We start from the raw sequence: 16,047 nt of genomic DNA on the forward strand, positions 1-16,047 counted from the left end.
CTTTTGCTTTTTTTTTTCCTTTTTTGTTTTGTTTTGTGTTGGGGTGGGGAGGGTGGGAAGGTTTTTTTGCTGCCCTGATGCATCTCTTGCTATTCCAATACTTTATTTATTTGGGCTGTGTTTCCCAAAACCATCATAAACTTAAGTAGATCGTAGAGACCATTAGTGTCAATGGTTCTACAATCTTCTTAGGCTTACAATGTTTTCGGGAAACGCAGCCCTGTTCAGTGTTGAGGATGCTGGGATACATCAGTCTGGGTTAGTGGGTGGGAGGGAAATGGAGAGATTTGGTTTCAAAACATCAAATGAACAATTTGGAAGTTCATGGTAAGGAAAATTTGATCTCTAAACTTTGCCCTTAAATTTGATATTTTATTTTTGGATACTGCAGATTAAAACGACAAACCAAATTTAAGAAATCCAAAGTATACTTTTTTTTTCACCTTTTCAATTTGGGTAATTTCAATTGGCATTTTTCTCAGTGATGCTACGTTTTTAAAGATGTATAAAAGTGCAATGGTTAACATCTGTGATGGTTTTTGTTTGAAAATAAAGCTCACTGAAGTTCCATGCGTGTGTCTTTTTTGCAGTTTCTCATAAGTACAGTATGTTTATTTGTGCTTTAGTCTCTATAAATGTCAGTTTCCTATGCTGCTTCGTCTCACTAGATGTCAGTATTTAGTTTTAGGTAACATTTGAATGCTTCCCCTAGTAACAATCTGCATACTAATATCTGAAATATGTACAGACACTAGGTGTATTATGCTCTGTAAATGATTAATCGCAATAGTATGGTTTTTAAACTGACCTATAACGCCCTAATCATTGATAAACCGAGCAGAGCTTTCAAACTCAGGCTCCAGCTCACTGACTTCATTACTACTGACTCTAATTTAGCACAGCAAGATGCACTGCATAATTGTGGCGATCTTTTCATCCATCCTTTTCTCTTCTGGCGACATGCTTCTGGCACCTTGTGACAGGTTAGTTCCCACAAACATCTTCTTGATCAAGGCTGCATTGCTGGAATCTTAACAGCTTTTGTGAATTCTCCAAAGACAAGACTACGTTAAATATTAAGCTGAAGATATTGGTGACTGATGTGTGCACGTAAACACTTAAATTGGTCTCTTTGTTCCATGGGTTATTTGAAATGATTTGTGGTTTTCCATATGAAGACTTCAAATGCTACCAGATGGTATTCTCATTATGGCTGAACTTTAAGTCCATGACAAAGCAGGTGGCGCGTTGAATGCTGAGAAGATGAGCTTTGAACCTTTATTAAAGAAGAGCAGTAGAGACTGATATTGATCTTGGTTTTTATGAGCTTAACCCGTGAGTGCCAGGCAAACTACCCGGTTACTCTTGTGCATCAGTCGCCTGACATGTTTGTTGCCACCAGTCTGATCTACTGCACAGGAGAAGTCCTGCGACAGGTCCAGATGGCTAAACTGTTTGATGATGACAAGTACTTTGTAGATATGAAGTTGACTACAGCTCCTGGTGAGTCAAACATGTTTGATTTGTTCTGATGCTCACCAGAAAAGCCCTAGGCCTGATTTCTTGTGCTCTCTGCTATTCCCCTGCTTACCCACAGAGGTCGTTGTGGAGGCTTTTGCAAATCTGACCTCAGGGTTCCCAAACCAGACCGTCCCATCCACAGAGCTACAGAAGTTCCTGCAGACATACTTTGAAGAGCCGGGTAAGGAGTTCGAGCAGTGGACTCCTCCAGACTGGCATTCAAAGTAAGAACATTTTGTGTGGACAATGAGTTGTCTTGATACAACAGAAGAGTACTTCACCTGAAAATGATCATTCTGTCATTTACTCACCCTCATGTCATTACAGTCTGTGATTTTCTTGGAACACAAAAGGAGTAATTTTGCATGGTTTGAAAGCTCAGTCAACATTTACTAAACGTAAATGGAAAGAGCAGCCAGCAAAATGACTCCTTTTGTGTTCCACTGAAGAAAGTCATGTGAGAAAAAGGCATCCATTTCAATTTGAATGTTGTTCCACAGACCAAAGTTCTTATCCAGGGTTTCTGACTCAAAATATCGCAGTTGGGCTGAAGAACTGCACGGTTTGTGGAAGTCCCTTGGTCGAAAGGTAGATGTTGGTTTTCAACAGTTTTTACCCCATTTTTCCCCCCAGCTGTACAATTTACACAGAAATTGCTAAGAAATGTCAGATAACACTGAATTAAACATGAACTAAAGTTGAAAGGCCAATAATGTTGATATAATCAATATTTGTTTTTGTAACTTAATTTTTTTTTTTTTTTTTTTTGCAGTGTATGTACTTTTAGTGACTTTGTTCTGCTAATATTAGTCTTATTACTGTATACGTGGCTGTGCAGATCCGTGATGATGTCAGAGACCATCCAGAGCTGTTCTCGCAGATTTACACCCCACACCCAGTCGTCGTGCCCGGTGGCCGCTTTAGGGAACTCTATTACTGGTTAGTCTCTCTCTTTACCAAATACATACACAAGTATTTGCACAATAATTCGAGGTGCTTGCTAATGCCAGTATCACTGTTATTGCTCATGTGTTGCTCTTCAGGGACTCATATTGGGTATTAAACGGCCTCCTTTTGTCTGAGATGACCGAGACCGCTCGAGGAATGATTTTGAACTTTGCGTTCCTTGTGGAAAGGTGCACTCTCACACACAGCTCTAAATTGCATTTTAACAGTCTATTAAATGCTGTGCAAAACACAACACACACCAGTTTTGTTTCAAAACGGTACCACTAAATATTTCACTTCAAAATCTGTCACTCATTATTCACCCTCACATCATAATCGTTATTCTTTTTCTTTTATCTTCCCCTAAATGTTTTTGGTTGAACTAAATATTGCCTCAGTTTGTGAAATTGAATTGAGCTTTATTAAATATTATCCCTTCACTCCCACTTTTAGATACGGCTTTGTCCCAAACGGTGGTCGAGTTTATTACGAGCGGCGCAGTCAGCCTCCCTTCCTTCCCATAATGCTGGAGAGCTTCTATGAGGTCACCGGAGACAAAGACTTCCTCGGGTAACCTTTCCTACTAAATTGCCTTCCTGCAGTGTTGTTGAATATTGAGGTGTTGCGCTCAAGCGCTCTGAACAACACCTCTGCACCGCATGAGCTGAGTGTGTGTGTTTAGCCAGGTTTTGCCTGCACTGGAAAGAGAGTACAGCTTTTGGATGCAGAATCGCTCTCATGTTGTGGAGATAAATGGACTGACCCACACCCTGAATCAATATAATGTACCGGTGGACAGACCCAGGTGAGACCAACACTCAGGGTAACCCCTAAAGCTAAATGAAAAATAACAACTTATATTTTGCATAAAGAAATAATGGACCGATTTGGTTATTTAGCCGTTATTATATAAAATTCTCATTACTGTAATGCATTTGTTTTGTATTTATGATTCTAGTGGTGATTGTAATTTGTCAATCCCATTACTTTGTTGTAAAACACTGTTACAGTATACATACTGTGTGTGTGTGTGTGTGATTTTAGTAACATTATAGTTTTAATACTTTGAATTAGTTTTTATTTTTATATCATCTGGTTTAATTTGAAAGGTTTAGTCATTTCATTGTATGCTTTAAAAAAAAAAAAACTTTATTAGTTTTCTTTTGTAAAAGCTTATAAGTAGCAGCATTGAGATACTATTGTAATTTTTAATAATACTTTACCTAAAATGAAACAAGATGATATAAAAATAAAAACTAATTTAAAGGTTTAGTAATTTCATTGGATGCTTATTTTTTAAAGCATAAATATTGTAGTATCATTGAGATACTAGTGTAGTTTTTAATAATACTTTGAATAAGTTTTTATTTTTAGGTAAAGGTTTAGTAATTTCATTGTATTTTTTTATTAGTTTGTGGTGTTCTTTAAAATGCCTATAGTTTATTATTAAGTTGCATAAAACATTAACACACTATTTTGTGTAGTTTACTAAATCAGCTTTAATATAAGGCAGTATTACAACAATTCTCATTGCAGTAATGAAAATAATCTACTAATAATCTCATTCTTATTGCTGTGATTTTCAATATTGTAAAACATCTGGATGCACTACAGTATATAAATCTGTGACTATGTGCAGGCCTGAGTCCTACAGTGATGATGTTGAACTGGCTGAAGGTCTGTCAACAGGTAGGAATTCAAGTTCATTCTCCACCAAATTAAACGGTCAACTACTAATATTTAGATGCCTACAACATGTGCCACAACAAGATAAACATTAAAATGGGTCATATTAAAGGAATGGTTCACCCAAAAATGAACATTTTTGTCATTCTCACCCCCATGTTGTTCTAAACCTGTATGGGTTTCTTTCTTCTGTTGAACATAAAAGTAGATATATTAAAGAATGTGGGTAACCAGACAGCTGACGTCAGCCAATGACTTCCATAGTAAGAAAAAAAAATGGCTGCCGTCAACTGTCTGGTTACCGACATTCTTTAAAATATCTACTTTTGTGTTGAACATAAGAAAGAAACTTTGTTACAGTGTAACTACGTCACCTTAAAATAAATTGTACTTACTCAAATAAGCACTGAGAAAGTTGTAGTTAGGGTTTGGTTTAGGATTAGTTGCTTTATTTGTAATTATGCATAATTTACTGTTATTACTATAGTTAGTACATGTTAGTACAAGCGTGTAACTACGTCACATTAAAATAGTGTTAATGGAAACTCATACAAGTTTGGAACAAAATGAGGGTGAGTAGATTATTATAGATGCATTACCATTATTATGCTTTTTCAGATATTACCATTCATGTAGTGTGTAATGTAGCAGTTTGTGAATGTAAAGGTCTGCAAAGTTTCAAAGTGCATGGTAAATGGAGAATTGTCTCGCAATTTTTTTTTAATTTGGAACTGCCTGAGATGAGTCAGCACTGTTGCCAACTAGTTTAAAAAAGTGGATAAATGTTACTAGATGACGTCATGCTCCAGTTGTCTGCACTTTACATCTGGATTCTCCTAATCCATGCTCACATACTGTATTTGAATATAATATATAGCCGCATGTCCAATAAAGCTGTTCTCATTTACATATTTTCTGTCATACAATGGAGCGTTATTGATATAGTGACTGACTACATGTTAACCAGCAGTCCAAATAACTGCTAGATTTGTCAAAACGTTGTCACTTTTTTTTTTTTTTTAGCGCTAAATGTGGTTGAAAAGTCATTAAATCTAGCAACGAAATGCTATGTTGGTAACGCAGGTTTGTGTAGGAAGACTGGAATTACTGACAACCAATGTAGGTTTGTAACAAATCGACATGCGGTGTAAGCGGTAGTCCAATCACAACACACGTGGCCACCTGACCAATCAGAGCAGAGTAGGCTCTCAGAAAGGAGGGGTTTAGAGAGATTGAATCCTTGATCGAACCATTTCAGAATCTGTGAGAAAATAGGTGATGCTGCTATGTATATCATGAGAAGATTAACCTTTAAAATAGCATAATAGGGGCACTTTAAAAGGGATCTCCCTTATTGTGTGTGTTTATGTGCATGAATATGAATATGCTTGTGTATTACAGAGGCTCAGAAGAGACTTTGGATGGAACTGACATCTGGGGCAGAGTCAGGCTGGGATTTCTCTTCTCGCTGGTATATAGACCGCACAGGCAGAAACAATGGCACCCTGAGCGACACACAGACCAGCTCAATCCTTCCTGCTGACCTCAATGCCATTATGTGCCGCAATGAGCATCTGCTGGCCTCCTTCCACAGGATTCTGGGTAAAAGAGAAAAAACACACATTTCTATATATACACACTTCTGATTTTAATAAATATACATATTCATAAATATTCTTAGTAAAATGTTAGGGTCCAGCCGATCCAGTGTCCTAAATATTAGCACACGTTCTCAATGGTTTTCAAATGGATGATGCTAGTTGGATGAAACTAATTTCCTCATTTCATTTCTTCTCCCTCATTTAATGACCTATCTTTAGTGGATCATAAATAACAAATGATAAAGGATGTGTTCGAACCGGTTTCCAAAATTTGATGCTGAGATTCGATAATCTTTGTGAGAAAATCACATCCAAAATGACCCCTTTTTCCCCCTTTATGAAGCTCTATATCAGTCCTCGATTATTTTGTAGTATTGTCTGAATTTTGAATAAACATTTTAATTACCTGAAGCATGCACTCTTTTAAACCCATAATAAAATCTTTCTATTACATCTTCCTTTTATTCTTACAAATTGTCAGCCTGGTATTTTATTTATTACATTTTTAATAAATCAATTATAATTAGTAATATAACACAAATTCATAGAATGGTCATGAATAATTGATCATTGTAATTAATAATTTTTAACAACTTAAATGGCAAGCGTTTTATCTTTTTAATAAGGTCACATTATTAAATCAGAACATAGAGGAAATTATACTTTGATTGATGGTTGAAATATTCGTCTATCACCTGTAGTTAACGAATCCATCTAATACACTCATGTCATTTAATTTAGGAACTTCATTGGGCAACTGCTTGAAGGATGAATGCTGGTCTTTTCTAAGCACTGGAGTTAGAGATGTATTTATTTAATGCATAGATATCTTTTTTATGTACATTAAAGAGCTCACACATTAAGTTTATATATGAAGTTCACTGTATATGCATTTGTGTTGAACTACTGTTCAAAAGTTTCAGGTTAAGATTGTTTAATGTTTTTTTTTTAAACGTTTTTCATGCCGTGATCTTATTTTATCAAAAATACTGTGAAAACAGTAATATTGTGATTTTTATTTTATTTTTTATTATCGATAATATGTGCTGCGTGCATATATTTCTGGAAACCTTTGACATTGAAATTTCAAAAGAACTACATTTATTTGAAATGGAAATATTTTGTAACTATGCAAAGACTTTACTGTCAAAGTATAGATGTCTTTCATGAAAAGAAAATGTACTGACCCCAAACGTTTGAACGTTGAATGGTAGTGTATATTTGATTTTAGTTTAGGTAACATAGTAAGGCAGCAGAATATGAAAACTGTGCTTTTGTGTTTTATTAAAAGCCCTCTGGGATTTTTTCTCTGACGTCTTGTTTCCTGTAGGTAATGAAGAGAAGGCAGCAGAATATGAGAAGGCACGTTCTGCTCGAATTAAAGCGGTTGAAAGTCTACTGTGGGAGGCAGAGAGAGGAGCCTGGTTTGATTTCAGCCTGCTGAACGAGACCCGGCACCTGTCCTTCTACCCATCCAACCTGGCACCTCTCTGGGCACACTGTTACTCGAAGCCGGAGATGGCCGATCAGGCCGTGCAGTATCTGACAGTGAGCCTGTCACATTACAAACCTTTCTGTCAGTTATTGACCCTTTAGAGTGGGTGATGCATGCACACACAGACTGTATACAACATATACACACACAGACTGTATACAACATATGCACACACTCAGACTGTATACAACATACGCACACACAGACTGTATACAACATATACACACACAGACTGTATACAACATATGCACACACTCAGACTGTACACAACATACGCACACACAGACTGTATACAACATACGCACACACAGACTGTATACAACATATGCACACACAGACTGTATACAACATATGCACACACAGACTGTATACAACATATGCACACACAGACTGTATACAACATATGCACACACAGACTGTATACAACATACGCACACACAGACTGTATACAACATATGCACACGCACACACAGACTGTATACAACATATGCACACGCACACACAGACTGTATACAACATACGCACACACAGACTGTATGCAACATACGCACACACAGACTGTATGCAACATACGCACACACAGACTGTATGCAACATACGCACACACAGACTGTATGCAACATACGCACACACAGACTGTATGCAACATACGCACACACAGACTGTATGCAACATACGCACACACAGACTGTATGCAACATACGCACACACAGACTGTATGCAACATACGCACACACAGACTGTATGCAACATACGCACACACAGACTGTATACAACATACGCACACACAGACTGTATACAACATACGCACACACAGACTGTATACAACTTATGCACACACAGACTGTATACAACATACGCACACACAGACTGTATACAACATACGCACACACAGACTGTACACAACATACGCACACACAGACTGTACACAACATACGCACACACAGACTGTACACAACATACGCACACACAGACTGTACACAACATACGCACACACAGACTGTACACAACATACGCACACACAGACTGTACACAACATACGCACACACAGACTGTACACAACATACGCACACACAGACTGTACACAACATACGCACACACAGACTGTACACAACATACGCACACACCGACTGTACACAACATACGCACACACCGACTGTACACAACATACGCACACACAGACTGTACACAACATACGCACACACAGACTGTACACAACATACGCACACACAGACTGTACACAACATATGCACATATAGACTGTATACAACATATGTAAACACAGACTGTATACAACATATGTTCTATACAGTCAGTCTATGTGTGCACTGTATAGAAAATATGCAATATTCCTGCAGACAAGCTCCAGATATCTCTGTCTGACCTAATGCTGCTTTCATTAGCACCTTCCATGCACACTCACAGTAACTTAATATTGTGATGTCTTTATATTATATATTGCCTCTTGAGAAACACCACTGTTCACTTCGCAGTTTGTTTCCTATTGGTTTATAAAGGATCTAAAATAAGAAAAGTATTTTTAAGTTTCACAGGTAGAAGCGAGACCTCAAACAGGGAGGTTGCAATTCCCATCTTGTTACAGAAGCAAACTCCATGCTCACCAGCAGATGGCACTCTTTGCACACTATTTCACAAACCTTCTCTTAAACTTTTCTCCCTCTTTTTCTCTTTCTCTGTTTAGGCTAGTGGAGGACTGGACTTTCCTAACGGGGTTCCCGCGTCTCTTAGTGATAGTGGGCAGCAGTGGGACATGCCCAACGCCTGGCCTCCGCTTCAACACATGATTATAGAAGGTATATGGTCGCTTAATTTTTTTTTTTTGTGACTTTAAAGTCAACATGAAATCAAAGTAAGTCAAGTCATATGTATTTGAATAGTGTTTTTCTTAAAACACATCGTTTCAGATCAGCTTTACAGAAAATCATAATGTTAATGTATATAATATCTACAGTCACATATTTATACACCCAATCCAATTTTACTTATTTTGACCAAAAAAAAAGTTAGTGCTTCAACTTAAAGCTGAAATAAAATATTTTAAAAACTTAAACTGAATGGAAATGTTGCCTTGGCAATAAACTAAAGCAAGTTTATTTCAATTACCGGTAACAGAAATGTTTTTGGTAGCACTTTATTGTACAGCCCTGTTCCCCATGTATGCTATGTACTTTTTTTTATAGTTATTACAATAACTGGGTAATAACCAGGCACTAACCCTGAACCTTCCCCTAAACCTAATCTTAACCCACCTTATATTACTCAGTTTTAGTAAACGATAATAACCCTAAGAAAGTACTATTAAAAACATGGTTGCACTTCATTTTAGAATCTAGACACTTACATGTACTTACCTAATTTGCCAAATAGTATAAATTGCTTTATGCGAGTGTACTGTATGTAACTTAAATGGACCCCATTTACCTTCTAAATGCATGTTCTTGGTTTTATTGCACATGATTCATCCTCAGTATATTTGTATTTTAATTTTAATTGTGTTCAAACTGACATGAACTAGGCCTAATGTGACCAGAGCACTATTCAGTCTCCATCAGCAAGCCATTTGTCCTGATAATTAGACTTCTCTTTAGTCTGGTTGCTAACTGGAACTGTGATTCACACTTGTTCTCTCATGCAAACCCAACAGCAGTGTGATGTTTCGCCTTATGTAATGAGTGTGTGTGGGCTGGGTTGTTCTTTGACCTATTAATAGAACAGAACGTATTAAATAAAGAGCTGTTGGGCCAAACATTTTGCAACATCCAGGCTAATTGTATGAACGCATGATTTTCTGGTCACCCTTTTAAAAATGGCAGGATATTGGTTAATGTTAACCGGGAGCCAATACCTCTATAGGTCATTGTTTATTACATTTTACTTTGGACATTAAGTGGTAAATCAACACAGTATGCCATTACAATTGCAGTTTCCTTATTTATTTTTATTTGTGCACTTTATTTCGAAGGTCCACTTAATGCCCGGGACACATTGTATGATTCTGGGCTGTCCCAGATGAGAGATGACCAAATGTGGTGATTTCTGTGGTCGTGGCTCTTAAACTGTCGTCCTACATCGTACAGTGAGAGAGGTTTAAAGATGGCCGTTGTCACGGTCTTGGGACCAAAGATAGCCCGAGATCATTTTCTGAAAGTGTCAGAGATTCAGCATGATCATCTCAGTGTGTTTGCTGCTACAGCTGACGTCTACTGACTAGCCAATAAAAATGCAACATGAAATGGCGTATTGATCAACGCGACATGGATCAAATAAATTATTGCCAGGAACAGGATTGGGCACCAGAACCCCTCGTCTAAGAAGTAACTTTGCATCTCAGTAGAGTATTAATAGACTGTTAGGTTAGGGTTAGCTATTTTTTGTATGTATTATGTAGTTTGTTCATAGTTTTTGAGGACGACGCCATGTAATGCATATATTTGTTGGCATCTGCCGAATTTGGCTAGCTTCTATCAAGTGGCAGATGAAGATCTGCGTTTTTCTCACGGAAAATCCTGGAGACCAAATGGTTGGGAGAGAACATCCTTGAAAAAAGTGTGATCCTAGTGTAGACAATGACGGTTTGGTTCTCTTCCAACTCCCGACAGCAGTGTACGGTTTATCCACAGGCAGGCTGTAATGCATCCGCATCAAACACATATTTTGCACATCAGCCACTTGCGCTATAACTTGAAGCAGTGCGTCGCAAGAATCTTCAGTCTGTTCAATGTGTGAACTAAATCACATTTTTTCCTTCAAAATTCAATTTGCCTGCTGTCACATCTTGTCTGTGAGTTTTGGAAGTGACTGTTAAGATGTGATTAATGATTCTCAGTAGTTGGTGAATTTGCCATTTAAATGACCCCCCCACTTCTCACCCCATCCATCATGTCTTTTGCAGGTCTCTCTGGGCTCGATTCAGCCCACGCTAAAGAGCTCGCCTTCAGTTTGGCCCAACGGTGGATACAGACCAACTGGCAGGCGTACATCAAATATGAGGCCATGTTCGAGAAGGTTAAGTCCACTAAAATTTACTCTGGGCTGTCTCCAAAATCTCCCCCTATACTCTTATATAGTGCAGTATTTGAGGGAACGAACAACCGTTTGTAGTGGTGTTTGAAACCATCTCTCGAGAACATTCATTCGATCCTAAAATGCACCACAGTAATGATTGTCCAACTGATGAAAGCTCAATGCTAGCTCCTAGAGAATACCCATGCACTGATGAATTTAGTTAACTCCTGCATCTCACCAGTAAATGCAGTCCGCAGGGCATTCGGTGTCCAAATCTGCTTCATTTTCATTCACTCATTCGGTGGAGTATATTAGTGGAGTAATGTAGTTAATAGTGAAATACATTTTTTGGGAATAGGTGCCGATTTCGGATACAGTCCCTCTATACAGTTTGGCTTTAATTCGTTTTTGCATTTGTTTAAAGTCACCATGAAATTTTAATTATAATTCTTATTTAATGTATTGCAGTGTTTATTATAAATTATTTATTTGTGCACATCATTTCTGTAAAATTCACGTGACCTCCAGGGCTCGACAGTAAGGACTGCCCAATGGCCCCGGGCCAGCGTGAAAGACGCTCGACGCAATTTGACAGTTCCGCCAACTGTTACGAAACATCACGAAAGTTGATCATTTGCACATTTTTAAGTCTGGTCAATTTAAACATTTAAGTGGTTTTTAACCATTCAGATTCAAAAGCAAGATGATGCGAAAGAACTCAATTCATTACTCGTGCGGTTCATTCTGTACACACACACACAGAGAGCGCACAGAAAACAGCTTGCGAGTACGGAATTGAGTTTTTTCACGTCGTCTGCCGGTAAAATGAAAAAATGCATGTCAAAATGCCCTATTTGGGGAGTATTCACGTATTCACGTAAACTGTCGTTTTGTCTTATAACTGAATGTAAACCAATGAGAAAGTAAATGCGTGTGTAACAGTACCGGTATATTGGATCTGTGCATTTGATCTTCGTGACCGCAGCCTATTATTCCTGCTGCTGTCTGCCATTAATGTTAATCAAACAACAAAAGACAAAGAAAATCACTCACTGTTCTTGACTGACTTTTGTAACTTTAATTAATTTATATTTAATTTAAACAGTAAAGACTATGCAGTGTTATTTCAGGTTTGATTATTAATTTCTGTACCTGAATACGATTACTTGCCTGAAAAACTTACAGCACTACTTTTTTTTTTTTTGAGCTGTTGCTTTTAAAGGTGCTATGTGGAGTTTTTCTACTAAAATGAATCCATTTTTTTATTGCCTGTGTGTGAAGGGGTTGAAAATTCCTCAATTCTCGATTACAATTTCAATACCTAACTAATGTTACATGGGTCACAACAACAACAAAACATTTTATTTGTTTTTGGGCCAGCTAAATTTTTTGCATGGCAAGTAAAAATTGTAACCAACTGGGCAAGTCAAAAAAATTCTAACTTCCCCTCTCCCTCTGAACAACAGTGCTTCTCTGATGTGTGCACCGGATTTGATCATTCCAAAATGACAGAAGGCTTACGTAGCCTGTAGTAGCCCATAGAAACAGCCCATAGAATTCGCCTACTTATACTATGCCCTAAACCTATGTACTCTTTTTGTGAAGAAAAAGTTAATACTTTTGAGTGTAGTGAAAGAGTACACAAGTTTTGGGGCGTACTATCACGTCATACAATTGCGTCTTTAACGGTTGCTCTGTCGCATCCTGGCACAGTAAACTGGCCTGTCAATCATCTTGGGCGGCAGTGGTTCATGGTTCATGTAGGTTGTCTACAAACCGGAAGGTTGGTGGTTCAATCCCCGTTTCCACCTGACCAAGTGTCGAGGTGTCCATGAGCAATACACCTAACCCCAGCTGCTCCCGACGAGCTGGATGGTGCCTTGCGTGGCTGACACCGCCGTCGGTGTGTGAATGAGTGAATGTGAGGCAATGTATTTAAAGCGCTTTAGTGGCCATGGGTCTGTTGAAAGCACTATATAAATGCAGTCCATTTTACCATTGTCACAGTTAAAAATCATCCACATTTCATTGAATTTCACTTCCTACCGTATCGGAGAGAAATGCAGTAGCACGTTGATCTGCAGTCGCGGGTCTTTCATGCAGAGAACTCTACGCATCTTAATGCATAATGATGCATTTAAAAGTTAATGGTCAAACGGATCTTTATAAAAGTCCACATTATTGCAGATGAAATATAACATGAAATAAATATATATTTTTTTATCAGGTTAAACTTTGATTAGTCACTCAAACCTCTCACCGTCGGTCGCGCATATCCACCATGTTTTGTAGTTTAACACTTTTTACTCGTGTTTGTTCCTCCTGCAAAGCACAATGTGTTGTGGGCAATATTACCCTTCAGGGTGTGCTCGGATCCACACCTCGAAAAACGACAGGAAATAGTAGACCATCCGGGGAGTTCTGGCATACTCTTTTCAACATACTATGCTTTGGGAGACGCTTTTTTAATCTCACATACTGTTTAGGATGGATAGTATGGACATTGAGACGCAGGGTGTGTGTGTGTGTATGTGTATAAATGTGTATATGTAAATGTATACATCTCACTCACACACAATGTATATATTTATGTATGTGGCTTTAAAGGTGCAGTCAGATATTAAGTTGTGTGACGGTAGTCGTCGTAAACACACTGACACCTAGTGGTCTGGATGCAGCATCACGCAAAAGTTGTCAGTTGGCTCAGTGAAAGTGTGGAAAAACAAGGAAAACGTGAGCAATATTCAGCTGGTCATGTGATCTCAGCATGGAAATCGATGTTAAATTCCATTCTGAACAGCCATTATTTCCTGCTAATGATGCACACAAATGACACGCATCTTTTAAATGGATCTAAAAAAGTTTAAGAAAGCAGCATTTCCATTAATATATGTTGATTTGTAAATTAATACGTTATGACTTGGTGTTCACTTAACTTCCTCGCTCTCACTCTCTCTCTCTGCAATTCTCTTCACCCCATGTTCTTGTTACAGTACAATGTCAACGGTGATGGAAAGCCCGGAGGAGGTGGCGAGTATGAAGTTCAGGTATTAATGGCCTGTTCATATTTACATATTCAAATTCATGAATCTGCTTCCGAGCTGGGCACAGCGCTTCGGAGACATTTTTAATCTCTGGAGGAATTAGGGGTAAATTAGAGTTCTTCAGACCAGCAGAACCATTCTTGAAATGTAGAATCTCATTTTCTCCAAGACCCTGAGGACCAATAGAGTGTCTAGAGAAGAAACGGCAAATTAATAGAAGCTCAGATCATAAAATTCCAAGTTCATAGAATACATTTCATAAGATGAATCATGGAAAATCTTTATATCAGACTTTGGCATTAGTGTTGCAACCATCAGTATCGCTATTGCTTAAATCCTAACCTTATTAAAATTTGGCGAATATCTGGTCCCACACGATTTGTGCAAGGAAACGTGACTGATAATCCAAACTCTCACTCTTGTTCCTTTGGCATAGTTGGGATTCGGATGGACCAATGGGATTGCTCTGCAGCTGCTGGACCAGTATGGTGATAGGCTGAGCTCTGGAGGGTGTGTCCTGAATGCCAGCATTCTGATTGGACTCATCTATCCCATTTTAAAATCTCTGTTCCGATTCTGATCAATGATATCTGGAGGCTGAAGCAGAGGAAACATGAGAAAATCCCACATCTCTATTCAACAGTTGAAGCTGAAATGATTCAATCGATGTCATTCTGTCTGACTTGCTTGCTTTTTTGGGCTCCTGCTGTGTCTTTTGTCTTTAATTTACAGAATCAATTCATCATACTGTACCTGTTGTTGTTGTAGAAAGAAAAAACTATATGGGTCAATCTCACATATTTATTTCTTTTTTTGGGGTGAAATAAGGCATTATATTGTACTTAAAGTAATTTTTCTCTTACACAAAGAAATAGTATGGTAACATTTTACAATAAAGTTCCATTTGTAACATCATAAACTAAGAAAGACTAATAAATGCTTTAGAATTGTTAGTTAACTTTCACTGACATTATTAATAGCAAAATTTGAATGTTATTGTTATTTAATTGACCTGAGCTGAAATTAACTAACAATGACCAGTTGTATTTTTATTTAGTAACATTTTCAAAGATGAATAAATACTATATCAAATTAATTGAATTTTGTTAGTTAATTTTACTTAATGCATTAATGGTAACTGGGGTCTTACTGTAGTGTTACTAACAGTTTTTCTAATTTGTTTTTAATTGTTCACTCACATGAAGAATTCATGTGTTCATGAGATTTACCTTGAAGTAACTGTAATAAACCAGTCTAGAAGGGTTTGATATGGACATGTAGATGATAATCCAATGGAAAATAGTAGATATAATGTTATGTTTCAGGTTCATTGTCTTGGGTAGTAATTAATGTCGCTGCAGTGGCAGGATCAGAAGATTATCGTCATGACTAAAAACTAAGCTGACATTACAAATGGTAATTTGCTCTAATCCAATTAAAAGGCTTATTGTGGAACTTTGCACATGCAGTGTACAAGTAATATGATCATTAAAAGTGCTCCTGTCTGAAGGTGTGTGTACTAGTTTTATCTACATTATGAGGAGACAAAGTTTTAGTGTATTCAGGATTCAGGCTACGTCCCCTACATTGAGGCCTGATGTCCTTGTAATTCAAAACACTAAACAAACATGCTAAACGGTTTTTTAAATTAAGAATGGAAAAAAGCAGAGTTTACTGTGATGGGTAAGTTTAGAGGTAGAGTTAGGGGCTAGAAAATATAATTAAA

General features: G+C 37.6%; 1 protein-coding gene across 2 annotated transcripts; it reads left to right on the top strand.

Annotated features, from left to right (window-relative positions):
- The first annotated feature begins 770 nt into the window (after nt 1-770).
- treh (trehalase (brush-border membrane glycoprotein)) lies at nt 771-15,828 on the top strand. Of its 2 annotated transcripts, XM_079620368.1 has the most exons (15): nt 771-983; nt 1,403-1,503; nt 1,598-1,745; nt 2,022-2,109; nt 2,360-2,460; nt 2,565-2,657; nt 2,923-3,039; nt 3,152-3,274; nt 4,109-4,158; nt 5,557-5,757; nt 7,087-7,304; nt 8,954-9,065; nt 11,165-11,277; nt 14,271-14,324; nt 14,758-15,828. In XM_079620368.1, the coding sequence occupies exons 1-15, from the start codon at nt 907-909 to the stop codon at nt 14,899-14,901; spliced, it is 1,740 nt and encodes a 579-aa protein (XP_079476494.1). In that variant the 5' UTR covers nt 771-906; the 3' UTR covers nt 14,902-15,828. The 2 variants fall into 2 exon arrangements, with proteins under 2 accessions (XP_079476494.1, XP_079476493.1); XM_079620367.1 differs by lacking the exon at nt 771-983 and having other exon boundaries at nt 1,198-1,503.
- The last annotated feature ends 219 nt before the right edge of the window (nt 15,829-16,047 follow it).

Source organism: Phoxinus phoxinus (genome assembly GCF_949152265.1).
Source record: "Phoxinus phoxinus genome assembly, chromosome: 8".
In the NCBI taxonomy this organism is placed as follows: Eukaryota; Metazoa; Chordata; class Actinopteri; order Cypriniformes; family Leuciscidae; genus Phoxinus; species Phoxinus phoxinus.